The 25,357-nt window shown below is 43.4% G+C and overlaps 1 protein-coding gene and 1 long non-coding RNA gene across 3 annotated transcripts; one reads left to right on the forward strand and one right to left on the reverse strand.

Moving 5' to 3' along the window:
- Positions 1-11: 11 nt before the first annotated feature.
- LOC146708731 (uncharacterized) lies at positions 12-1,085 on the reverse strand. Its single transcript, XR_014920347.1, has 3 exons — positions 697-1,085; positions 493-610; positions 12-361 (listed from the first exon to the last, which is right to left on the reverse strand). It is a non-coding gene; the product is annotated as an uncharacterized LOC146708731 (long non-coding RNA).
- Positions 1,086-5,671: 4,586 nt separating this feature from the next.
- camk1ga (calcium/calmodulin-dependent protein kinase IGa) lies at positions 5,672-25,024 on the forward strand. Of its 2 annotated transcripts, XM_085458010.1 has the most exons (13): positions 5,672-5,803; positions 9,122-9,222; positions 12,760-12,885; positions 13,014-13,088; positions 16,671-16,809; positions 16,982-17,105; positions 18,404-18,479; positions 20,097-20,209; positions 21,474-21,552; positions 22,100-22,187; positions 23,779-24,131; positions 24,407-24,488; positions 24,575-25,024. In XM_085458010.1, exons 1-12 carry the CDS (start codon positions 5,672-5,674, stop codon positions 24,468-24,470), a joined length of 1,470 nt encoding a protein of 489 aa, XP_085314136.1. In that variant the 3' UTR covers positions 24,471-24,488; positions 24,575-25,024. The 2 variants fall into 2 exon arrangements, with proteins under 2 accessions (XP_085314136.1, XP_085314137.1); XM_085458011.1 differs by lacking the exons at positions 5,672-5,803; positions 9,122-9,222 and adding an exon at positions 12,370-12,665.
- The last annotated feature ends 333 nt before the right edge of the window (positions 25,025-25,357 follow it).

Below are 25,357 nucleotides of genomic sequence, written 5' to 3' on the forward strand. Positions count from 1 at the left end.
GCAGTACACTGTGTATATTTATACTGGCAGTATGGAAAATGATTATTTGGAAATGCTTAAAATGGAAATGATCATTTACTGTGAGGTGAGGTGTGGTTGGGGTGTGGACAGTGGTTGTGCTTTTGTAACGTTGAGGTATGGACAGCTACACACTGAGGCTTTGAGCCTCAGTCCTGCCTGTTCACATTTTATTCTGTAAAAACTAAATTTTCACTGCTTTTATAACCTTTAGTGGGGAGAACATAGCTGGGATTTAATGATTTAACAAATCTTTTGAATCCTTTGTCCTCCACAATGCTAAATGGCTGGGAGTCCTCAATCACCATGCTAACCAGGTCTTCATCTATTGGAGATTGTTCTCCTGAGGAAAGACAATAAAGACAAAGCACAAATATAAATATCACACACGTAACTTATTACAGCTGTATAATATTGTTATATCATTTAGTAACATTACTGCATGCTATATTATCATGGCATTTGATGGCTCACCTGGTCTTGCTCCACAATCGGTGTTCCCCTTATTCTCATGCAAAGCTCTGTAGTGCCTAAGCATGGATGAGGTGTTGTTGTTATAGCCCAGCTCCCTGGCACATAGCAAACACTTCACCTTGTACACAAGTAACGACAGCTTAACATAAGTTTTATTGCACCATCAGTATTATGAAAATACATCTTCTGTAGAAATTTGCATACCTTGTTGGGAGGAATAAGATCAAAATGTTCCCACACAGGGGAGGACATCCTCCTCTTCTTAGCTGGCTCCATTCTCTCCTGACTTTCTCTCCTCACTCTCATAAACCTCCAAACTGTCTCCAAACTCTCACTAACCGCAACTCTCCATCAAACACCCACATTTTGATTGAAGTCTGAGGGGTTTATATCGCTGTCATATCTCGCAGCAAAGTTCGAACCACTTCATGAACCAGTCACGTGGTACAGCCGGGCAGCGAGGCTTCGGACGTCATCATTTTCAGCTCCTCCCATAAATGAAGCAAGCCTCGATACGCGCTTCGCGGAAACGCCCCCTCCATTACTCGACACACGCTCCGAAGCCTCGATACAGAACGTCACATCACTAATATTAGTATATGGTGCTGTGTTCCAAAAGGATAACTGGAGGTGAGCCTGAGGAAAGCAGGGAGGATCATCCAGTCACACTCTGTTCACACCACTTCCTCTTGTGTTATACTTATGTATATACACACATATACACATGTGTATGTATATATGTGCATGCATTCTTTTTATTTGTACATACATTCATGCCATTCATTGCTTTTTTTTATATATTTCTTATATTTTATTTATTTATTTTTTATGTTTCTTATATTTTGGACACCACTGTTGTTTGTGAAGCTTGCACACAAGAATCTCACTGACATGTGCTGCACCAGTGTACCAGTAATGTGATGTGACAATAAAAGTGATCTGATAGAAACTGTACCTCTGTCTAATTACCCCTGTTGTGAATCAGTTATGTAGAACATGAGCACAGATAAAGAAGGCGAATGTAAAGCAAACAGTTTTTGTTGCCTACACCGTAGACGGTGATTTAGGGAAAACTCACAATCAGATTTACAAGTATTTGAAAATTCTCTTGACAGTAACAAAGTAGTGAACGGGATTCTCCTTTGTGTACAGACGGTGTTCATGTGACCTGGGCCTGTGCTACAAAGCCAGGGTTTCTTACTGTCATTTGATTGGCTCACCCTAACATCAGTAGTCAGGAACACGAAGCTGGTTAATGGTTCTTAGTCGTGATGGGCGTGGCATTGGCAACATCTGACCAATCACAGTGAACTGCGGCTTTGCAAAGGATAATTTAGTATCAATAGTGCTTCATACGTGCAGCTTGGTTAATAAGGCCAGAAAAGAGCTTCCGTATTAACGACACTTAGAATCCTCCCAGGGATCTTGCTGTCTGACCACAGAATCGACGGCTAATAACATCACGGAGAAGCTCGCAGCTATTAACGGGAGACTGAGAGACCAGTGTCGAGTGTTAAAAAACAGCTTGAAATTCTCAATTACCTTCGGCGCCAGCTCAAGGCTGGAGCCGAACAACAACTCCCTGATAACGACTGTGTTGAGTCTGTTCCTTCCCATTCCATGCAAGGCCACCTGGGTTGGCTGGAAGACTGTTTACTTAGCCTGGCAGGGCGAAGGACACTGTCTCAGCTGAACTCTGGACACGCACACACAGACATATACTGATACTGATAAGCACTCACTGACGCGTCACCCTCCCTACCCCGGATCCAACGCCACCTCCAACGCTTACCTCCCCCATGATGTGGACATCGGGTCAGCTGGAGGCGCAGTCGAAAGATTGCAGCGGTCCCAGATCAGATGTGCACACTGGGACTCTTTCCCATGTTGCTGTCTGTGTTTATTGTGCCATGGTGTGTTGATATCTGTGCATTCCTGTATTATCCTTCTGTGTTACACATTTCGATGTTTTTTTCCTCGCTACCTGGCCTGACCTGTCTCCCCAATGTGATGTTTGTGTTGTATGTACGGTCGGAGGTCTGTCATCTCGGTTGTGGGCAAAAGACCTGCAACTGACAAATAAAGGTTATCTCATCATCTCATCTTCGAGGAATAGCGATGCTATTTTCCGGAGACTTGGCTGGTCACAGTGATCTCTTTGGACCTGGCCTGTTAACTTAAACCACAACACTGTGTAACAGCAGCAGTCTCTTGTGTTAAGTTGTTTTCGTTTATGCCTTCTCTTGTTGTCTCTGTGAATATTCATCTAATTAGGATAACTATAATAATGCAGTAAAATAGCTTACTGGGCAGCTCTTTGCATTAGCTATTCACACATACATAATCTGCTTATCTGTGCTATCAATATCCTGCCTCTGAGAAACATTGTGTTGAGCTGCGTCTCTCACTGCTGAAGTAACCATGACCCAGCAGAGCTGAGATGTTGACACAACTGAAACATACGTGGAGAAGGGGAATTGTGTGCAAATCTCCAGATGTGTGGGTAGACCTTTGTCATGTCAGAATATACAGACATGTGACAAACTAAAGGACAAACATGAAACACAACAAGTGCAATGTGTGTCAATGTTGGTTAGGTCTCATTCAAGCCCTGGAACCAGCCCTGGGCCTCTCATAAAACAATCTAACGAGCAGATACGCATTAAAAATATCTATCTATCTCTTAACAGTCCCCCTTTTTCATTTCTCCCCTGAGAAATGAACTAATCCCTTATTTATCCATTACATTTACCTACATGTTAAAAGCCTAGAATATAACATAAGTGATTCTGCTAAACAAAACAAAGCCTTTCAATTGCCCAACCCTACCTGTCCCCTCAACGGGTTGTATGTTTTCAATGTTTCCTCATTAGTTTGTCATAATTACTTCTATCCACAATTAATAAATGAAACAAATAAATCACGTTGTGAGACAGCACCTTGCATTTACACAAGGCTGTGATCTGCCCTAAATCCATGTCCTTCACCCCCTTTTCAACTAGAATCCCAGTTTAATTTTCTTTCAATCCCAGTTTAAAACTGACTTCCCTCAGCGCACACTGTAACTCCAAAAAGATGAAATTAGCTTTTGCTGGTAAAAGGTCCTACTTTACTTTTGTCACTGGTTTGGAAACAGCCTCTATAAAGTTAACCTGTTTCCTCTTTAAAAAGTTACCTCGTTTCTTCGTTAAACTCAGTCCTGGTTTCTTCGCCCCCTTTAACGGGTAACGCATATCTTTTATGCTCACATTTAACCTTTGTCTAACGAGCTTTCAGTCTCTTAGGCTGCGTTCACACTGCAGGCGAAAGCGCATCAAATCCCAATTTTTCAAATCCGAAAATGTTTCTGACCCTCTGCGACCCATATCCGATCATGGTGTGACAGTGTGAACGGCACAAATCCAATATTTTCAAATCCGATCTGGGTCACTTTCGTATGTGGTGCTGAATCCGATACATATCCGATGTTTTAGAAAGCGACTGCTGGTTTATGGTCAGGTCTTTTACGTCACTGACACAAGACAGACACCAATTATCAGCGCCGGAGGAGACATCGTGAAGGCTTCCTGGCCATCCGGTGAAACTGTTGGGAAGACAACGTGAACATTTTCTTTGTACTGTATAATCTGCAGATTCTGACAGAAATCTGCAGCTATCCTCTGAAGCAGCAGTAAGGATCATTATTAGGTTATTCACATTATTATGTAAATAACAAAATAAAGCAAAAATTGGGAAACGTAAAGTCCGAAGTCTTTATATTAAGGCCATCAGTCAAACATACTGCTGCTCTGGGTCTAAGCAGAGCGCGTTGTGTGTGACGTCTTCTTTTGCGCATGCGGGCGCTCTGAGCGTTCACACTAGAGCGCGTTTGCTGTCGCATTTTATTTGAGGTGTGAACAAGCAGACAAAAACATCGGATTTGATCAAAAAATCGGAATTGAGCATCAAGACCTGCAGAGTGAACGCAGCCTATGAGTTAGCTCTGTGACAGATTAGCGCCCTGCTGTGGGTGGAGCCTGCCTCTTGCTCCATGGCAGCTGCAGTCGTGACCCTGATAAGCAGTGGATGAATGAAGAAACTGGATGCAGTAAATTCAGTAAATTGCATTGGTTTGGGGTAAATAACCAGACATTTACACAAAACATACATATTTGGCTATTATTTCAAACTGCTACGATTTTTGAAAACATTTGTTTTAGGAAATAATACTAATAATAATAATAATAATACATTTTATTTGAGGGCACCTTTCAGAAACCCAAGGTCACCTTAGAAAAGAACAACATTAATAAAAGGAGCAATAGTCATAAAATACATAAGTTAAAATTGCAGAGCTTGACAACAGATAAAATCAGCACTAAAGCGAATAAGCCAGTTTGAACAGATGTGTTTTGAGCTGTGACTTAAATATGGAAAGAGAGTCAATATTTCTTAGTGCAGGAGGAAGAGAGTCCCAGAGCGAGGAGCAGAGCGACTGAAAGCTCTGCTCCCCACAGTGATGAGACGTGAGGATGGAACAGTAAGATGAACAGCAGATGAGGATCTGAGAGGGCGGGAAACAGTGTTGATCTGGAGCAGCTCACACAAATATGAAGGAGCAGATTTATGGACACACTTGTACGTGAGAAGTACGATTTTAAAGTTTATCCTGGTTTCTACGGGCAACCATGAAGCTGCTGAAGAACTGTTGTAATATGAGCTCTTGACAGAGTAGGAGTTACGACCCGAGCTGCAGAGTTTTGGAGAAGTTGGAGTTTATGAAGGGACCTTTTAAGGAGACCAAATAAGAGGGAATTGCAGTAATCAATGCGGGACGTAATAAGACTATGGACAAGGACGGCAGCAGCATGGGGAGGAAGGAAGGGGCGGAGTCGGTTAATATTACGCAAGAGGAAGTAAGCAGACCGGGTTATGGAATTAATGTGAGACTGGAATGAAAGAGTATTATCAAGTATGACACCCAAACTCTTACCCTGAGGGGAGGGAAGGGTGGGAGAACTTGCCTCCCTGCATTCGTGCACTGTACTGAATAAAACAGGTAAAGTGTGATTTTTCTGGATGCAGCAGTTTCATTCGTTTGGAACTATCACTTTAATTATGCAGTCTCATCATCTTCTCAATCCTGGCGCTGTAATGTAAGCCCCATGGCTCTGTGAATGCAGCACTGTGGAAGAGATGAATGGGGAGGCCCCGCCCCTGCTCAAGAAGAGGAGGAGCCACCAGAAACAGTCGGGTCACCACCGGGATACCTCAACCAACTGCGCACAGGTCCTCTGGCAAATGCTCCGTTTATTTCACGTCTGTGATTAAGGTAAGCGTTCATTTCAGTTATCCTCTCTCTCTGTTTACAAATCGTTTAATAACTGGACAAAAGAATTATCCTGTAAATAGGAAAACAAATGTAACTTTACATTTAATAAAACACTCTTGTCTCCAGCATAGATAATTAGCACTTGTGAAATGTTAAGTTATTGTATGTTATCAAATTTTCCACACAAGAAAACTAATGAAATATACACATGTCATAATTTAACATATGACGTTTAGTATGCACTGCCAATATTCAAGGAAGCTCAGTTTCAAGTCCACATAATAAAACAAGCAGTGTTTGTCAGGGGATATGGCAGGAGTGCAGGAGAAGGCAGGCTGGACGGGGAGATTAAGTAAGCACAGGTATTTATCGCTCTAATCCTCTGCCTTTTTGAATCCTGTGGCCCTGATAAGTAGAAATGGGCTTTGCCAGTGAGAAGTGAGCTCAGGCTTGGACATGCAACTGTTTATGTAACACGGGGGAACTGGGGTGACATCTTAAGGGTTGCAAAGGACTAGATAGGCTTAGGGTTCAGTCCTCCATTCTCCAAAGCATCAGATGTGTATAAACTCTATGTACATCCCCATCCCCAGGCTAAGAAATGAACTTTTCAGACCACTCTCTCATAATCGAGTAGATGTGTTGTTTAAATGTGCATATTTACATGCTGATAATAACATTTCTCAGTTAGACAAGAACTAGTCAATCTTACCAATATACTATTTCAAAAAGAATAAACAACATATTGAAATAAACCTTTAAACACAAAATAACAGAAACTAACCTGGAAGAAGACACAGGACATACACCTGAGTGTCTTAAATAAAATTTGCTGCAGGTAATACAAAGCAGAGAAGGACTGACAAATACACATCACTGACAGACGGCGTGGAGTGGACAGGAGTGGACCCAAAGGCAGACGAACGAAACGTGGAAACAGAACTAGATTGGAACTAAAAGCGTGCCTTTTATTATGGCCGAAAACAAAACATTAACCAAACATGAAAACCAACTAAATGAGAAACTAATCACAAGATCCTAAACTTGGAAAACGAAATAGACGAAAACCAGGAACACTAGAAAATACAAGAACAGTTGAGACTTGGGAAGTTAACAGATGATGAGCAGAGGGAGACACAGCTGACACACAAGAACACACACAAAGATGTAGACTGTGACAACAAGAGACGTGGAACACGCAGACATAGGGAGACGGGGCGGGACACAAGGGAGGGACACAGACGACAGAGAGACAAGGACACACACAGAGGACAGATGGACAGACGGACACACACAGAGGACAGAGAGACACAAGGACACACACAGAGGACAGAGAGACACAAGGACACACACAGAGGACAGAGGGACAGACGGACACACACAGAGGACAGAGAGACACAAGCACACACAGAGGACAGATGGACAGACGGACACACACACAGAGGAAAGAGGGACAGACGGACACACACAGAGGACAGAGGGACACAAGCACACACAGAGGACAGATGGACAGACGGACACACACACAGAGGACAGCGGGACACAAGCACACACAGAGGACAGATGGACAGACGGACACACACACAGAGGACAGAGGGACAGACGGACACACACAGAGGACAGAGGGACACAAGCACACACAGAGGACAGAGAGACAGACGGACACACACAGAGGACAGAGGGACAGACGGACACACACAGAGGACAGAGGGACACAAGCACACACAGAGGACAGATGGACAGACGGACACACACAGAGGACAGAGGGACAGACGGACACACACAGAGGACAGAGGGACACAAGCACACACAGAGGACAGAGAGACAAGTACACACACAGAGGACAGAGGGACACAAGGACACACACAGAGGACAGGGACACAAGGACACACAGTGGACAGATGGACAGACGGACGCACACAGAGGACAGACAGACAAGTACACACACAGAGGACAGAGAGACACAAGGACACACACACAGAGGACAGAGACACAAGGACACACACAGAGGACAGAGAGACTCAAGGACACAAACAGAGGACAGAGGGACACAAGGACACACAGAGAAGGACAGAGAGACAAGGACACACACAGAGGACAGAAGGACACAAGACACACACAGAGGACAGAGACACAAGGACACACACACACAGAGGACAGAGACACAAGGACACACACAGAGGACAGACGGACACAAGACACACACAGAGGACAGAGACACAAGGACACACAGAGGACAGACGGACACAAGGACACACACAGAGGACAGAGGGATGCAAGGACACACACAAAGAGGACAGAGAGACAAGGACACACACAGAAGACAGAGAGACACAAGGACACACACACAGAGGACAGCGACACAAGGACACACAGAGGACAGACGGACACAAGACACACACAGAGGACAGAGACACAAGGACACACACAGAGGACAGACGGACACAAGGACACACACAGAGGACAGAGGGATGCAAGGACATACACAGAGGACAGACGGACACAAGGACACACACAGAGGACAGAGGGATGCAAGGACACACACAAAGAGGACAGACGGACACAAGGACACACACACAGAGGACAGAGACACAAGGACACACACAAAGAGGACAGACGGACACAAGGACACACACAGAGGACAGAGACACAAGGACACACACAGAGGACAGACGAACACAAGACACACACAGAGGACAGAGACACAAGGACACACACAAAGAGGACAGACGGACACAAGGACACACACAGAGGACAGAGACACAAGGACACACACAGAGGACAGACGGACACAAGGACACACACAGAGGACAGAGGGATGCAAGGACACACACAAAGAGGACAGACGGACACAAGGACACACACACAGAGGACAGAGACACAAGGACACACAAAGAGGACAGACGGACACAAGGACACACACAGAGGACAGAGACACAAGGACACACACAGAGGACAGACGGACACAGGGACACACAAGAACTGTCCTTTATACACATAGGTTTCATGTGCTTTGATGCTACAGTGCATCAAATGAAAACGCAGACGTTTGGTATTTTTCCTTTGTATAGCTGAATAAATGAAACCTCACTTACTGTAATGATTTATTTCAGCATCATATCGACTCAAACCTGACTCTGTGTACTGAGGCACAGTGCATCAGTGCACACAGTAACTACAGTCACTTAGTTATATGTAGACACTGGAATGCTGCAAACTTTGGCTCAGCAGCACTTTCACATGTGTTGCGTGGTGTAATGTATAAGTACATGTTTCCACTGTCAGCATGAATAACTGATGTGATTTGTGGTTGTTCAGGAAACTACGGCTAAGATGGGCCAGAAGGAGATTGTTTGCAGCTGGAAGAAAAGCACCAGTAACATCAAGGACGTGTTTGACTTCAAGGGGAAGATGGGCTCGTGAGTACTTTTCACTCATGGTGATGCTTCTGTGTGAGGAACCTCTAAGCCTCTCGGAGCACTCAACACACTTTATGCAACATTCACACAAGCCCTGCTTCTGTGTTTCTAGCTAACTAGCTTTCTAGCTAACATTCTCACATATTCAAAGTATCTTGCCTAGCAGAAGACCTGCTCTATCTGCTGAGCTGCAGGCACCCCAGACTACGGAAGCCGTTTCTGCCACAAAAAAGCATCCATAACTCGAAACTTTGAGTTATCTTTCTCAAAACTTCCGCTTATTAACTTGAAATTTCGAGCTAGCTCTGCCAATCATTAATCTATGTGAAGACGATATATATTTTCACTTCCTTCTCAGTTGAAAAAGTTCTATATTGTTGTTTAGTAACAGGAGCTAATAAATCCAAAGTTGGTTTTCCACACAAACACATGAACAGAGAATGATGATGTAGGAACTGGTCTGATGTCACCAGTGGAAACAGGCTGAGCCGTGGAGCTGACAGGAGACAGGATGCATTTGCTTTCATTAACCTCTCTCAGGTACATCCCAGTCATGCTCAGGGCTGCAGTGCATGTGTGAACCTGTTACTATTGTACTGTTAGATATGCAGCTTCTGGGTTGGGACATTTGGATTGGCTGTGGCCTTTATGTGTGGAGTGTGTATGTTCCACACACCTGTGTGGGCTTCCTTTTGGTACAAAGGTGAGCATGTTACATTTACTGGTGATTTCAAATTGTCTGTAAGGTTGATAAAGTGTTGAATATGTATGCAGTAAATGAAATGTAACTTTGGTCATCATTAGGACCAGAACAGCGCTATAATGTGCCTCAGTTCCACAGTTCTCTGTGAATAATACACAATGTTAACACAATGTTATGGGAAATGAAAGAAGGTGATCCTTGCTGTGCTGCTGTTACTATCCAGATGGGAGTATGCTGTCTGCAGAATGCAGATAATTGTGTCACCCACTCCCAGATTTGGTGTGCAGAGAGTGAAGACTGTTTTCCCCTTGTTCCACATAGGCCACATCTCTGTATCACCTTCATGTGATCTGAGGGCAACTGGTGGATAGTTGTAAGCTCTGACAGCGCTGCCTCAGTGCAGGAAGCAGGCAGAATGCTTTCCACATGCCCAGTATTTACTGGTTAGGCTGAGGCTACTGTTTCCACACTCTGAAATGGTTACTTCGTAGACAAACCCGAATGGAAAAGTTATAAATGGATACAAGACAGCTGGTTGTAAAGGTTTCTCATACTGTTTAAAAGTGTTTTGGCTGCTAACCTGGGAGATACTGGCAGTGTTGGGAAGGTTACTTTTAAAATGTATTCCATTACAGAATACAGAATACATGCCCCAAAATGTATTCTGTAATGTATTCGTTACGTTACTCAATGACAGTAACGTATTCTGAATACTTTGGATTACTTAATATATTATCATGCTTTTTACAACAACGTGAATGTACTATTGCTGTGTGATTTATTACTATTACTGAAGGTCCGCGACTCCGAACTGTAGTAAAGGGACCTCTGACTAATACGGCGGGGTCCCTGTCGGCTCGTAGCCGAAAAATAGCTTTACTTTGTTGTCTGGGTCAACTTTTCTTGCGAGAGACAGAGAGAGGCGTTGAAAGGCTGCTCCAACAGAACTTATTGTTTTCGGAGGAAAACAGGAACACGGTGTACAGTCGAGTCTTAATAGCTTACTTACAGCTGGGCTCGTCAGGCTCTCTTCTTGGCTGCAGTGGTTATTATTATATTTACATGCTTCCAGCTCCCGTTTCTCCTCGATGACAACTCGTACCTTTCCACTCCCCTTTTTCTCCCTCCTCGCGCTCACAGACACATAACGTGTATGGCAGTCCATTCTCCCTGCAACACGGACTACACTGCCCATGATGCTACATTCTTTAGAGCTATGCTTGTAGCATTCTGCCTGTTAGCTTAGCACAACAACAACAACAACGAAAATGCGCTCTGTCACCCAGGAAACACACAGTCGCAGAGAGAGAGAGCGTGTCGCCCTGTAACCATGGCAACCGTAACGCTGCCGCCTGGAACAACAGAACGTAGCTGTCAAACAAAACCCAAACAGTCCTGACCCGCGACAAAATGAAACAGGAAAGTACCGCAGTGTAATCCATTTATTTCAACAAAGTAACTGTACTCTGAATACCACCTTTTTAAACGGTAACTGTAACGGAATACAGTTACTCATATTTTGTATTCTAAATACGTAACGGCGGTACATGTATTCCGTTACTCCCCAACACTGGATACTGGCTTCACTAAATCAGTGAAGAGCAGCAACGTATTAAATTAACGTTAGGAGCTGTTTAAGAGCGAGTTAATAAACCCGTCACAGAGTGCATGAGTAAGGCTCCTGTGTGTGAGACGTCAGTCTGAGAACATCCTAGCACTGCTTCATTACAGGATTAAGTGTCTGGCTGCCTACACTTGTGAATGGATGTGCTGAATGTACTTAAAGGCAGGTGTTATGAACAGGTGTCGGCGTCTGTGTGCAGGTCAACACGTGCTGTTCCTCAGGAAATGTAGAGCAGATTTGTTGTACACAAAGTCAAATGAAGTGGTGTTTATACATCATTCTTCTAGCCTCGGTCATCATTCAAAGCACCGCGTTGTATGAGACGTGTTTATTGATTCATACACACACACATTAAACAGTGTTTATCTCATAGCCACAGCGACAGCTGATTTAGAATCAGCAGGTAACAAACATGTTTGGATGGTGGAGCCAGGATAAAAACCACACAGGAAACGCAGGAACGGTTCGAAACCAGAACTTTGCTGCTGTTAAAGTTCAGTCTGGTGGTGGTGGGGGGTTGGCATCAGTGTGAACGTAAGGAGGTAATTGTTGCTTTAATGTTAGTTTCTCAAACATACCACCAGATGGTATTTACTTTACAGTAGGTCAGGGGTGTCCAACCCCAGGCCTGGAGGGCCGGTGTCCTGCAGGTTTGAGATCTCACCCTGGGTCAGCACACCTGATCACATAATTAGTTCATTACCAGACATGTTGAGGTCATTTAGCCACTTAAATCAGCTGTGTTGGATCAAGGACACATCTAAAACCTGCAGGACACCGGCCCTCCAGGCCTGGGGGTGGACACCTGTGCAGTAGATCATTCCTCCACTGTGTCAATTAGTGCTCATCTGAATCGCTTTCTATGAAATGATATGATCGAAGGGTTTTGGTCTTGGATGATGTGCTTGCCACTGTCCTAATTAAACTTAGTATTTCTTTCACCCCTTTGAATTTTACCTGTTAAAAAGCAAACCCAGTATAAATGCTTTCAAATGAGGTAATAAAGAAGTCGTGGAGCTTATGTTTGAGCAGCTAGCCCCTGCTTGTTCCAGGGGTCTGTAGTACTGCTGGATCCATCACCCTGGGAAGATGTTTCTGTAGATCTCTGAGAGGATTGTAAGAACAAACAAAATAAAACTGTTAACCAAGATAAAGTTGTTTCTAGCATTTGATCAGGCTGTCATTAATCCTCTTTGATGTTTTTGCACAGGGGCTCATTTTCAGAGGTTTTCATGGTGAGAGAGAAGAAAACTGGGAAAATGTATGCTCTGAAATGTCTGAAGAAAAAACATCTCGCCCATAGCAACCTAGAAAATGAAATAAATGTGCTGAGGAGGTAACAAACACACACACTTATTCAAATGTGTAATGAATAAAGTCTAGCGGTGACTAGTTCTGCTGCCTAACATGTCAAAGGTTAAAGAGAATAAGAACGAGTTATCCTCCTGTTTCTTACTATTTCAGGATAAAGCACGACAATGTGGTGGGGCTGGAGGATTTCTACGAGAGTCGAACACACTACTACCTGGTCATGCAGCTGTAAGTGGAACTGTTTAGCTGACTTTCTATTAATGTTTACCTTGAAATAATGCAACACTGACAATTATTACTGCAGTATAATCTTACATTAACAATGCGAGTACACAGTGTGTACAGAACAGTAACAATTCAGCCTTTTTTGCTAAAATAGGCTGAATTATTGTTCAAATTGAATAAATAATATTGGTACAAACTAATATAGCTATGTGTCGTTCCTTCATGCCACCAAGCCTTTAACCCCTTAAAGGCTAAAATGATTTTTTTAAATGGAGTTTATTGAACCATCTGATAACTTGTATTATTACCATTCTTTGCTCATTATTGGCTGTTTTCCAAAATACACCAAGCTGTTATATTTCAAATCAAAAACAAAAAGGTCGGCTTTAATCTTTAATCAAATATCCACATTCTTCTCTTTCCATTTCTATTTGCATTGTTCACAGAACCACTGCGGCTGCTATAAGACAGAGATGTCTTCAGCTGGCAGTTTAATACAGAACATCCAGTTCTCCTTAATGATGTGCTGTTACTCCTTAGGGACCCCCATTCTTTGCTGCCACAACTCGTCAATAAACGGGTCCAAATCCAATATTTTACCACCTTGTATGGATGAGGCGGTTGTAGCAGACCTTTTACTATCTTTACACAAGAAACTTTAAATATTTAGAAATCCGTGTTTCCTCCAAGCTGATAGAGTTGTTCAGCCTTAATTTTATTCTGTTGCATAAGTCGGGAAAAGATGATTTAAACTGCTGGATCAGCCTCTGCATATCACTCTGTGGATGGATGGCAACAGTTAAATGGCTTTCTTAAAATCAATGATCTTATCTCAACAATCCCAGTTGTGCTGGATGCTGTCTCAGCCACCACAGGGCTGGGTACATGCTGGACAAGTCTATCACAGGGCTAACAAACAGAGACAGACACCTACAGCCAGTTTAGAATCACTAATTAACCTGAGCTCACTAACTGCATGTTGAAGGAAGCTGGAGTATGTGGAGAGGATCCACGCAGACATGGGGAGAAGTGCACACAGAAAGGATTTGTACCCAGGACCTTGTTGTTGCGAGGCACTGCTAACCACTGTGACACTGTGCATTCAACGTTACACTTTACAAAACCCCAAATCTCAAGGAGGTCTACAAGCACGAACATAGAGTCAAACACCTTAAAACACATTGTTTACCCTCAGTCCAATTCACTGTGGTTAGAAAGTGAGACGTGCACTTTATCAGCCCATCTATCCACAAACACCACTGCTTTCATTGCTCTACAGCTTCAGCCTCCTCAGACTTCATCATCAACAATAAAACATTAAGCTTCACGTCTTGGAAAAATCAAAGGAATTACTCAGCTTTATTGCTGTGCTAAGGAAACTCATAAACACACAAGAAAAGAAAACTTTGAGCTAAAGAACAGGAAAACATAGAAATGTGGAATCTAGCACCTACAGGTGAACCACAGAACTGCAGAATATGCAGCATGACAATGCAACAACAAGTAGACGGAGACTAAGGACATCAATGCACACAGGGTAACGAGAGGATGGGCAACAGGTGGGAGCACAGCTGGAACTTATACAGACTAACAGGACAGGAGAAGCAAAAGTGAAGACTGGACAAGAGACTCAAAATAAAACAGAAAGTACAATAAACACAGAGACAAACACTAAGATGCTGGGACAGGACAGAAATAGACATGAGGAGAAGGCCGACTAAACGTGGAACGTGGAGCACCTATAAGGTTTCTGTTGTCATGGTCGACTACCAAGTCTGAGCGACGAAAGCAGAGCAGATGTAGAACCCTGCGTGGCAGGCATGGGTGGAGGCAGAGACCCTCAGATGGCTTGGCTGGAGGCTGGTGATGGTGGCGGAGACCCTCGGAGGACAGAACTGGAGGCTGACGAAGGCGGCAGAGGCAGGGACCCGACACAGACGGAGGTGCCCTGGTACGGGTGGAGCAGGGCCAGACGGCCACACGGTGACCTCTGACCTGGGCAGAGCAGGACCTGAAGGTAAGAGATTACCTCAGGCTCGGGTGGAGCCTGACCAGACAGTGCAGAGACCTCTAGTGGGACAGGACCAGACATTGTGAAGACCTCTGGCAGAGCAGGACAAAGTGGCGTGGAGAGCTGTGGTGGAGCAGGACCAGGTGGCAGCAGTAAAAACTGCTAAATCTTACCAGTCCAAAGAAAACCCAACATTTACACAACTGTGTGCAACTACATTAATACCCGTATCACATCTGGAACATGACCTCTGTCTGTGCAAAGTCTGATGTGAAGTATGTAATACTAGATTACCACGTCTCCTCACAATGTTCATCCCAGGACACCTGCATAATGATCTTCTATTAGATCATTATAGATAATCCCTATGTGCACCTGCATGTGATGGATATGGAAATGGGAATATGCATACACAGAATTCAGCTACGTAGTACTTCACAATCTATTGCTTGCTGCTGCTGCTGCTGCTGCTGGTAAGGTTAATAGTATAATTATAATGCACATATTTTCCCTCAGCCCCCTCTCTGTCTTTCATTCTGTCCTCTTCATGTTTAATGTCTCAGTATGGAGGACTTCTGAATGTAGACATGGTTCCATGAGAGGGGCCTCAGGTCACTCTGCACTACTGAGCCTCACAAAATATCCCCTGAAGTGGACCAGTCATCCACTCATGAACAGGGGGCTGGCCGCATCACCAGCAGCAAAAGGAGAGGCGAAGGAGACGGGATGTCTTCAGTGGCTTGCAGGGGACCAGGCCTGGCACTGGCAAAGAAAGTGACGGGACCACTCAGGTCTCGGTTGGGTGGTGAGGGATCCACAGGCACTGGTGGAGCAGGAACCATGGATTCAGGGCGCTCAGGCACAGACACAGGGGGAGCCATGGACCCTTGAGGCATTCTGGATCTCTCAGCAAAGAAGACAGGTCCCACTGCAGACTGGGGTTGTAACAGTGCTGGGTGGGACCCTCCAGATTGTTAGGACGCACCGGTGTGTGTGTGTTGGGCATTCAGCCAGCTCGGTTTGCACAAGCTATACCGCAAAATCTCCAGTGTTACATTAACACTGGAGAGTGTCTATATGTGTCCACTCTTTTGAGTGTTAAATGAACACTTTTGACAGTGTTGTATGTTTAAAAGTAACCTAGTCAGTTTTCAAGATTTACAAAGACTAACACTGAGCAGTGCTGATTTTCTAACACTGGAATATTTCTAACATTTTGAGTTATTTTCTAGTGTTAGAAAACCAGCACTGCTCAGTGCTACTTTGGCCTTAGCGGTGCAAGTTTCTCTCCTTGTTTGTTAAACAGAGAACTGGGGAAATGGCAGTACTGTATGCAGTTAGTGAGCACAAGGGTGCTGATTTCAGATGGCTCTGATTCACACAGATGATGGACAAACCTGTCACAGGCACATTTCCTAAATGCTACTCGAAGTCTGTTTGCACAGCGGAACAACATTTTCGGTTATTATATCATTCGATGGACCATGGTCGTCCTTAGTCTACCGTCCTGCAGAAGTTCAGAAGACCTGATTGCCAGACATAAACGCTGATAACTCTTCTTCTGTTTTGTGCAGGGTATCAGGTGGGGAGCTGTTTGATCGCATTTTAGACAAAGGTGTTTATACTGAGAAGGATGCCAGCAAAGTGATCAAACAGGTGCTGCAGGCTGTCAGCTACCTGCATGAAAACAGCATTGTGCATAGGGATCTTAAGGTAAGACTCAAAAGAGCCACCATAACAAAGACAAACATGCTCCCAGTAGCAAAGTGAAAGCCACAGATGTTGACATGTTTGGTAAAATGACTTTAACAGATGTTTAATGAGTGTGTTTGAACATTTTAGGTACGTTTCTGTATTTCATGTCTTGCTTTTCCTGTTCTCTCAGCCTGAAAACCTGCTGTACTATAATACAGATGAGAATGCAAAGATTATGGTGAGTGACTTTGGTCTGTCTAAGACGCTGGAGCATGGAGTGATGTCTACAGCCTGTGGAACACCAGGATATGTTGGTGAGTTAACCATTTCTCTGCATATGTAATAGACTGACATACTTACTGTTTTTCCCTCTGCAGTGATAGACCATTTGTACATTGTTGCTGTGGGAAAGCACCATTTTACTGTACTACAGCTTAATACCACAAACAATTACTTTGGTCAAAATCTCATCACACTGGAGCAAGAAAAAACCCAGTTTTCATAAATCAGACAGTTATTGTGTATGTGCTGAATGACAGTACGTAACCTCCCAGGAGTCACTGGGTGGGGTGCTCCATCGTCCTGCTGAGAGGCTTCAGTGCTCATGTGGGCAGTGACAGCACGAACTGGAGGGCTGATTTATTGTGAACGTAACGAGCAGGTGGAGCAGCAGGAAGGGAACTCTGGTCAGCTCTGTTGTTTTTTATGTGATATATAAATAAACTGGACTTTGATCTTATTATTATTGAAAATGTCGTGAAATCGATCCATGTAGAGCAGAGTCACAAACCACGGAGGCCCCAGAAAAGTGCAATCAAACGATGAGTTTATTAACAGCCCGGAGAAAACATCAACATATGTCTTCTGACCAAAATACAGGCTGTGGACACTTATACAGCAGTGGGGTACACGCCCCCCCATGGCGTCAATGACAGATTAAAATAGGTTCCAGACCTTAGTCACAGTTAATCGTACATCTTGTACATCTTTAATAGCTATAAACAGACATAGAACTTCTCATTTTGATAACACCTTCCATACAAGTAATAATCTTAAGCCCTCAGGGTCTCTGAGGCTAATTATTGACTCTGCTCATCTGTTACCAAGTAGAATAAAATGCAACAGGTTTGCAACAAGAAGCTGGAAACATTTGGGCCTCTGCTCAGGCCTATTCCTAGATTATATGTATTATATGTACTGTAAGCATGCATTGCAGTTATCCTTCTATGTTCCAGTTTCCCTCAGCATGTATCACCTGGACAGTCACGCCAGTGAAGCTTAAAACCCTTAATGAACTGAACATCAACTCAAAATAGGCACAAATATGCAATGTGTATAAAATACTTCTAACCGTACTTGTAATAAAAGTTAACATAATGGAAGGATCCTCAAATGGACATCTTCAATAAACAGCTGTAATGCAGTATCAATACTGTGAGAAATATTATTAGATGGAATAATGCTGTAAAAGGCAACTTTTTGCCTTTTCTTTTGAACCATATATTAACTTAGCTTTAACACATTAGCTTTAACGAGACTTTTTCTGGAGTGGAAACAGTGTGTTGTTTATAATGGTGCTTATATTGCACGTTGTTTGTCCTGCTTTCTGCAGCTCCGGAGGTTTTGGCCCAGAAACCCTACAGCAAAGCAGTGGATTGCTGGTCAATTGGAGTCATCACTTATATTCTGTAAGTACAGGCCTGCACGTTCATAATAACATGGCTAACTGTATACATGAATATTCACTGATCATTTATGGAGAACTGCGAACATTCATCAGTTATTGATTTTATTCATATTCCAAAAGTCAGAAGTACATGAACACTTGTACAATATTAGAGTCACCACATACTGCAGTATTTACTTCCACTGTGTAACTGTGGCTCCAGCAGTAGCTGGAGCTGGAAGGTTGGGCACTGAACACGAAGCTGTGTGCTCCACAGCCCAACAGTGTGAAATATAAATAAGACCAGAAGGATCTGTAAAGCTCATCAACTCATCAAAGACGGGATCAAATGATCTCTGCTGTAAAAGCATCCATACATCATAGAAAATCGATCAAATGTTGAAAATGAGACAATTTACTAATTTTAGAAAAACATCAGCTCATTCTGAATTTGGTGGCAGCAACAGGTACCGAAAGGTTGGGCGGGGCCACGTTTACCACCGTGCAGCATCCACACTTTTCATAATGTCTGGGAGCTGAGGAGGGAGTCGTTTGGATTTGGGGAAAGGAATGTCGTCCTCATCTCGTATGTGAACGTAGCTGCTGTCGTGGCTCTTTGTCTGTGCAGAGCCTGCAGAAAGTGTTGTGTGGAGGGGAACGCATCTTCTCTGAGCTTTGGTACAAAGATGGCAGCTGCATTTCCTGATCATGTTCACAGAGAGCTTTAGTTTATGGCGTGGTTCAACAGGTCACATACAGTGACGTGCACGACAGAAGGATGCTGTTTTTAACTACGCACACAGATTTCCCCAGTTTCCTGGAATCGTTTGAGGATATATTGCACTGTTTTTCTTTTCTTTTGTGGCCCTCTACCAACTTCAAGTGAGAAATGTTGCTGCCATCATATTCAATGTATCCATCTCAAATAGCCAGTTTTTGAACTTTTCCAGTTTGCATGAATATTTGTACTGTTTATGAGACTGGGGAAAGCTGCAGTCAGCTGGATGATGGAGCATGCATCAACATATGGTATAACTATATACCATTCATGTTTTATTAATGTGTGCTCACATGAACTTTACAGGAAGCCTGGACTGTTTTCATATTTTCACTAGCCAGTACTCAGACATGTAATGTATCTGTCTCAAATTACAGCTCCTCAGTGAAAGTACTTTTATATTTAATAGTCTGAGACATTTATGCTCAAACGCTGCTTCACAGCTCCGTGTCGATAGTCCATAAAAAGAAGAAAAGTGTTTGATAAATGAAGCTGAAATTTCACAGCCCTCACTATCAATGTTCATATTTTCTGTTGTAACATTTTTATCCAAATCAGAGATGGTTGAGCAGAAGGTGGATTTGAGACCCAACAGTGTCAGTTTAAGCATTTCTTTGTCCTGCTGTGTAAATCAGTGCAGCTTGTTTCACGCTGCTTAACAACATTTCTGTGAATGTGTTTGTGCTGAAAGGCTTTGACCGCTCTGCCCGTTTACTACAGTAGCTGAGGAAACCCAGCAAATTGATGAAACCCGCGTCAGGGCATATTGTATAAATGTCATATAAGCATGACGATGGCTGCTAAAGTAATCCAGAGTTGATCCAAATCGGCGGTATCTGAAAGGCTGTGTGTGTGCTGCAGGCTCTGTGGCTACCCTCCATTCTTTGAAGAAAACGAGAAGCGTTTGTTTTCAAAGATCATGAGAGCTGAGTACGCCTTTCATTCGCCCTTCTGGGATGACATCTCCGAATCAGGTATGCTAACAGCTACACACCACAGTTTTCAGTACTGACCCTCCTCTTTCCTTCATTAGTACTCGATGTAAATAGCTGAGACTGGGTCAGATAAACCACAAGAAATATGACAACCAGTCCTTTTTCTAACACACTTACATTACACTAGGTTGCACTGTTTCACTATCATTTAAAGAGGGAATTATTCATGTGACTGTACAGACTAAGTTCCAAACCTGGCAAAAATCACATGCAGGATCTAAAATCACAGCTTCCCGGGAACATTAGCCTGACACTGATCCATCATGCAGATGTCAGTGTGAGAACAGTGCAAATCTTGATCCACCTCGTTTCTTTATATTTGACCTCCAAGGAACCAGACTTTCTTGTCATTTTCGCCCCTCAGCTGTAAAAGTGTCAAGTGTAGACACTCAAGTTTGTGCAATAACTCGGCAATGAGGCAACTTAGGAGCTTCAAACTGATACCACAGGTGTATCTACTAAAAATCTTGGACCAGTTTGAATCTCAGTGACCTTGCAATGAAGGTCAAGGTCAGAGGTCAAGTTTTATGAACATCTAAAAGGAACAGTGAGAAAGCAGACAGACACGCTGACATGACTGGGAAGATAGAAATCCAAACAGACCAGACACGGAGATGCAGGGAGGCAGGAGTACTCCACCCAACAAAAGCCACAGCGGAGTAACACGAGCAAGCAAACATCAGCGTGATCTGTCCTGAATACAGGGAGCAGAGCAGTGATTGTTCCAGCTGTGGTGGCCTTACTTTTGTGAACAAACACAGCATTGCTTATCCTCTTCCTCTTTGAAAAACTCCACTTTGAACTCATAGAATTTACATCGAACAAACAAGCTTTATTAGTCACATACACAATCATGCAGAGTACAACATGCAGTGAAATGTTTTGTGTGTGAGCTGCGGACAGGCTGCAGACGTAGCCGGGCCTTTCCAGGGCTTGGTTTTAGCATGGGCCATCAATCTGCTCCGATCGCTCAGCAACAACAAGGCACTTTCATCCAGGACACTGCTGCTTTTCTACAAGTCAACCTTCTGTGTGAACTCTAGATAATCTTGTTGTGAGAGTCCAATCAATCAGCAGCCGAGCATCCTCCTGTTTGTGGGTTCACACGTTCTCTTCATATGCAGGTGTTCCTAATGAAGGGCTTTAGATGTGTTTTCGAGAGCTTTAATAAAACTGTGTGTAACATAGAGGAATCATGCTACTGTACGCTGAACTGAACTCTGTCCATATTATGTGTCAACAGCCAAAGAGTTCATCAAGAACATGATGGAGAAAAACCCCACTAAACGCTTCACCACTGAACAGGCACTCAGGCACCCCTGGTTAGTGCTTTGCCTCTTAAATGTCGTAATGTTTTGGACAATGATTACACATTTTAAACCACATAATCAACATGTGACTGAAGATAGCTTTCTGCTTGATTTATGAACAAAAGTATCAGCTGTTTATGAATTACAGTCTTTTTCTGAGAGAGTAATTGGTTAGTTGATATAGAAGCAGCTTCGTGGACACGTGAGAAACTGATCTGGTCTAATATCTGGGGTTCATTCCAAGTCTTCAACTATTTGGTTGTCAGCAGGATGAAAAACCAAAATAAGGGAGATAGCAAACATTGTATGATTGGCCAAATCAACAATCATTCTTAAAAAGAAGGAAAGTTATGGCCAGCTATGCAAGACAAAGGCCTGAAAGACAGAAGACAGACCTCGGTTAAGAGAGAACACATTATGTTTGTTTGTCTTACTACTTTTGAGCCTCGGAGAATGTGGAACAAAGACTAGCTCTATCTGCCCGATGATGGTGTACAGACGCAACATTGTCCAAATACCCAAGAACCTAACTGTACGTCTGCTCATGTTACCCTCGCAGGATTGTTGGAGACACAGCTAGAGACCAGGACATTTATCAGTCTGTGTGTGAACAGTTGGAGAGAAACTTTGCCACATCCAAATGGAAGGTAATGGCTAATCAGGGCTCTAGAGTGCGACCAAATTGGTTGCAAATGCGACCAAATTTTTCAGTGGTGCGACAACAAAAAAATATTTGGTTGCACCTGTGCGACCAAATGTTCGGGTAGCAAAAAAAATAAAAAAAAAAAATCTGCAACCTTCCCTGTGGTCAACAACAGACACACATTTTGCCCCTATCGTGGACTAAACCAATCAGAGATAGTCAGGGGCGGGACCTCTCTGATTGGCCGTGGTCCAGTTGAAAGTGCAGGTGGAAGTGGGAGGCGAGTAGCTTGAATAAAGCGATATCAACTCATTAGATCCTGAATCGACTTTTAAACATAACTGTGTTTTGCCAGAAACCATTTCAACAACAACCAAACAGCAGATGAGAGCAGGTACACGGACTCCACACAAAGACGTAAACACAGACCCGACGCATCAGGATCAGCTTTGTCTTTCTCGGCTTTCTCACCCGCCGGCCCGTAGACGGACACGCTGTCGGAGCTTGTTCAATACTGAAGAAATTTAAACTTTATATGCAGAACATTGTAGAATATTTTTAAGGTTATCTGCTATAAAAAGCCAGACCAGGAAAATCTCCTTCATGTTTTTCTGTTTTATTCTCAGTTACTTTCACACAAAGGCATCTGCTGTGATGCTCACAATTCTGATGAAGTCAGTGCTGATAAATGATCAGAATTATAATATTTCTGACTGTCTGAGGCTAAGTTGCATCGAATCGGGACTTTGAAAACCGGAATCGAATGGATTGTAGAAATCAGTGATGATACCCAGCCCTAGTGAGCAGCCTCGGCACGACAGAAGTGGATGTAGCTGTAATAGGAAAAGAACTATTGCTAACTTTTCTGTTAAGGCCTGATGCTTCTGAAATTCATAGCCAGTGCTCTGACACGGTGTCATCAATCTTTGAATGCTGAAAAAGCACAGTGTATCCAGAAAAACACATTATATCAATTATTATAAAATCTGTGTGCGCCTAACTTTTGTACCGGTACGCCCATGGCAAAAAGTTAGTCTAGAGCCCTGCTAATGATTGGAAAGGTGACTACATACGCCACGGGTGTCAAACACCGGGCTGGGGGCCCAGAATTGGCCCAGCAGAGACTCCAGTGCAGCCCATTGGACGACTCTGGAAAATGTGCATAAATTGTAATATTTTCACAAGTTTTACTGCTTTTCCTGTTGATGGAGAATCCCCTTCAACTGCCATTCACATGTATTAACACAAACATGTTAATCCATAAAACATCTGCTATAAGGATTCCATTAAGACATTTTAATATTGATGGAATTCAATATAATTCTATCAATAAGTAGTTCAAATTAAAGAGGATAGAGGAATCCTAAAACAAATGACTTATGCCGTATGAGAAAACAAAAACAGTATGTCTAAACAAACTTGCACTGCGTACCTGTTCCACCTCTATAGACGTACAGACCTAGTAAAGTTTCTGAACATATGTTCATAATTCCAGCAGGAGTTCTCTAAAAGACACTTTTGCTATGCTAGATGTTTTTCTATACAAGATGCAGGCTGCACCAGTAGTAACTGCTCACTTTGTGGATCTCCAACAGCAAGCCTTCAATGCAGCCTCTGTAATCCAGCACATGAAGAAAATGCAGTTGTCCCACAGCGTGCCCTCCACACCCGCCCTCCCCATACCGAACATCAAACCAGAGTCCTCGTCCCAGAACGACTTGGAGCCTGTGAGAAGCTGCCAAGATCAGGCAGACCCCCTTGACCCCAATGGAAACCCTGTCCAGTCTGCTAGTCTTCTCTCCTGGAGTGACTGTGACCTGGAGACAGGACTGTGTCCTTCACTGAGAGCCAGTCAAAGCGAACCAGGAACTCCTCTCAGCACTGAGGAGTCCAGACAAGTTCATACCTTCCATTCAGAGAATGATGCTCTCTTTTTCCAGTCTCAGAGGTAATTAAACTGCTGACCCCTTCCAGCTGCCGTCTGATGTATCAGATAGAGAGAAATAACTAGAATTAGATGGCCAGAGTAAGGAGCAAACATGCTGTTTTAGGCTTTTCCAAACTGCACTACATCTTTGTTTAGTTTGCTTCTTTTATGTGTATATTTATACTGTTTCAAATGATGCTTAAATTGGTAAACTGATTATTAAGACCTCCAGAGTGATGCTTTATATAATTTGCCATCCATTAGTTGGCTTTGAATAAATCCTGAGTGTGTTGCAGGCTCGATGCAGTGGCTCCGGGGAAGGACCAGCCGCTTCAGTCTGGTGTGTGCTGCATCATGTGATTTGATGACGAGATGCAGGTAAATGGCCCCGTGTGTATCCACGTTTAAATGTCAGCTGTACTTAACAGCCATAACACCCAAACCCCCTCTCTAATATTGTGCAGGCCTCTTCTTGCTGCCGTAACAGCTCTGACCCATCAGGGCACCGACAAGGAACCTTTGGCGGTGTCCCGTGGCGCCTGGCACATCTCCCGGGTATTTCCTGAGTTGTTCCTGAGCAGTGTCTACAGTGTCCAGAGACCACAGCTGTCTACCAATGCTTTAGAGGGATGTGCTTGATCAGCAAAAATATTTAGGTGGGAGGTACCAAACAAGCAAGTCTGGCTACCTGCCCACTACGTCTGGGTGCAAGCTTTGGGTAACCGTTGGGGCAGTGTCAGGCGACGCGAGGTCGAGAGACTGTCACGCCCACAGTTGAGAACAAAGGTCTTAATATCCAGCCTTATGCGAACACTGATCAGAGTGCTACATAGTGTTTCCCCATTTTAATAATAAAGCATTTTCATTATTCATCAAATATACATTGATATAAGTCAATATACAAATAAAATAAAAAGGAGTAAAAATGACTCTTCTGGTGGCTTACTTTCATGTGTACAGGATCTTTAAACTTGGTAGACTAGCAGGTGACTCCAGGAGTGTGAGAAGAGAACTCTGTCGCCACACCATCATTACACTTGGTTTTCAATGAAAGGTCGTTGAACACAGAACCATTCATATGCGACCTTGCTGATAGTTAACTGGTCTTAATGCTGGTCGTGCATAGGTGTAAACTTTGAGTTTATATGATGGATCACAGAGTGACCTGTGTGTGTGTGGAAGACGACACATCTCAGAGAATATCTGACCTATACTTTGCATGATTTAATAAAAAGAAGTTTAAATAA

The sequence above is a fragment of the Copadichromis virginalis genome, linkage group LG5 (genome assembly GCF_057382275.1).
Source record: "Copadichromis virginalis isolate Kocher_CV1m ecotype Utaka linkage group LG5, C_Virginalis_male_GT1.1, whole genome shotgun sequence".
Taxonomy (NCBI): Eukaryota; Metazoa; Chordata; class Actinopteri; order Cichliformes; family Cichlidae; genus Copadichromis; species Copadichromis virginalis.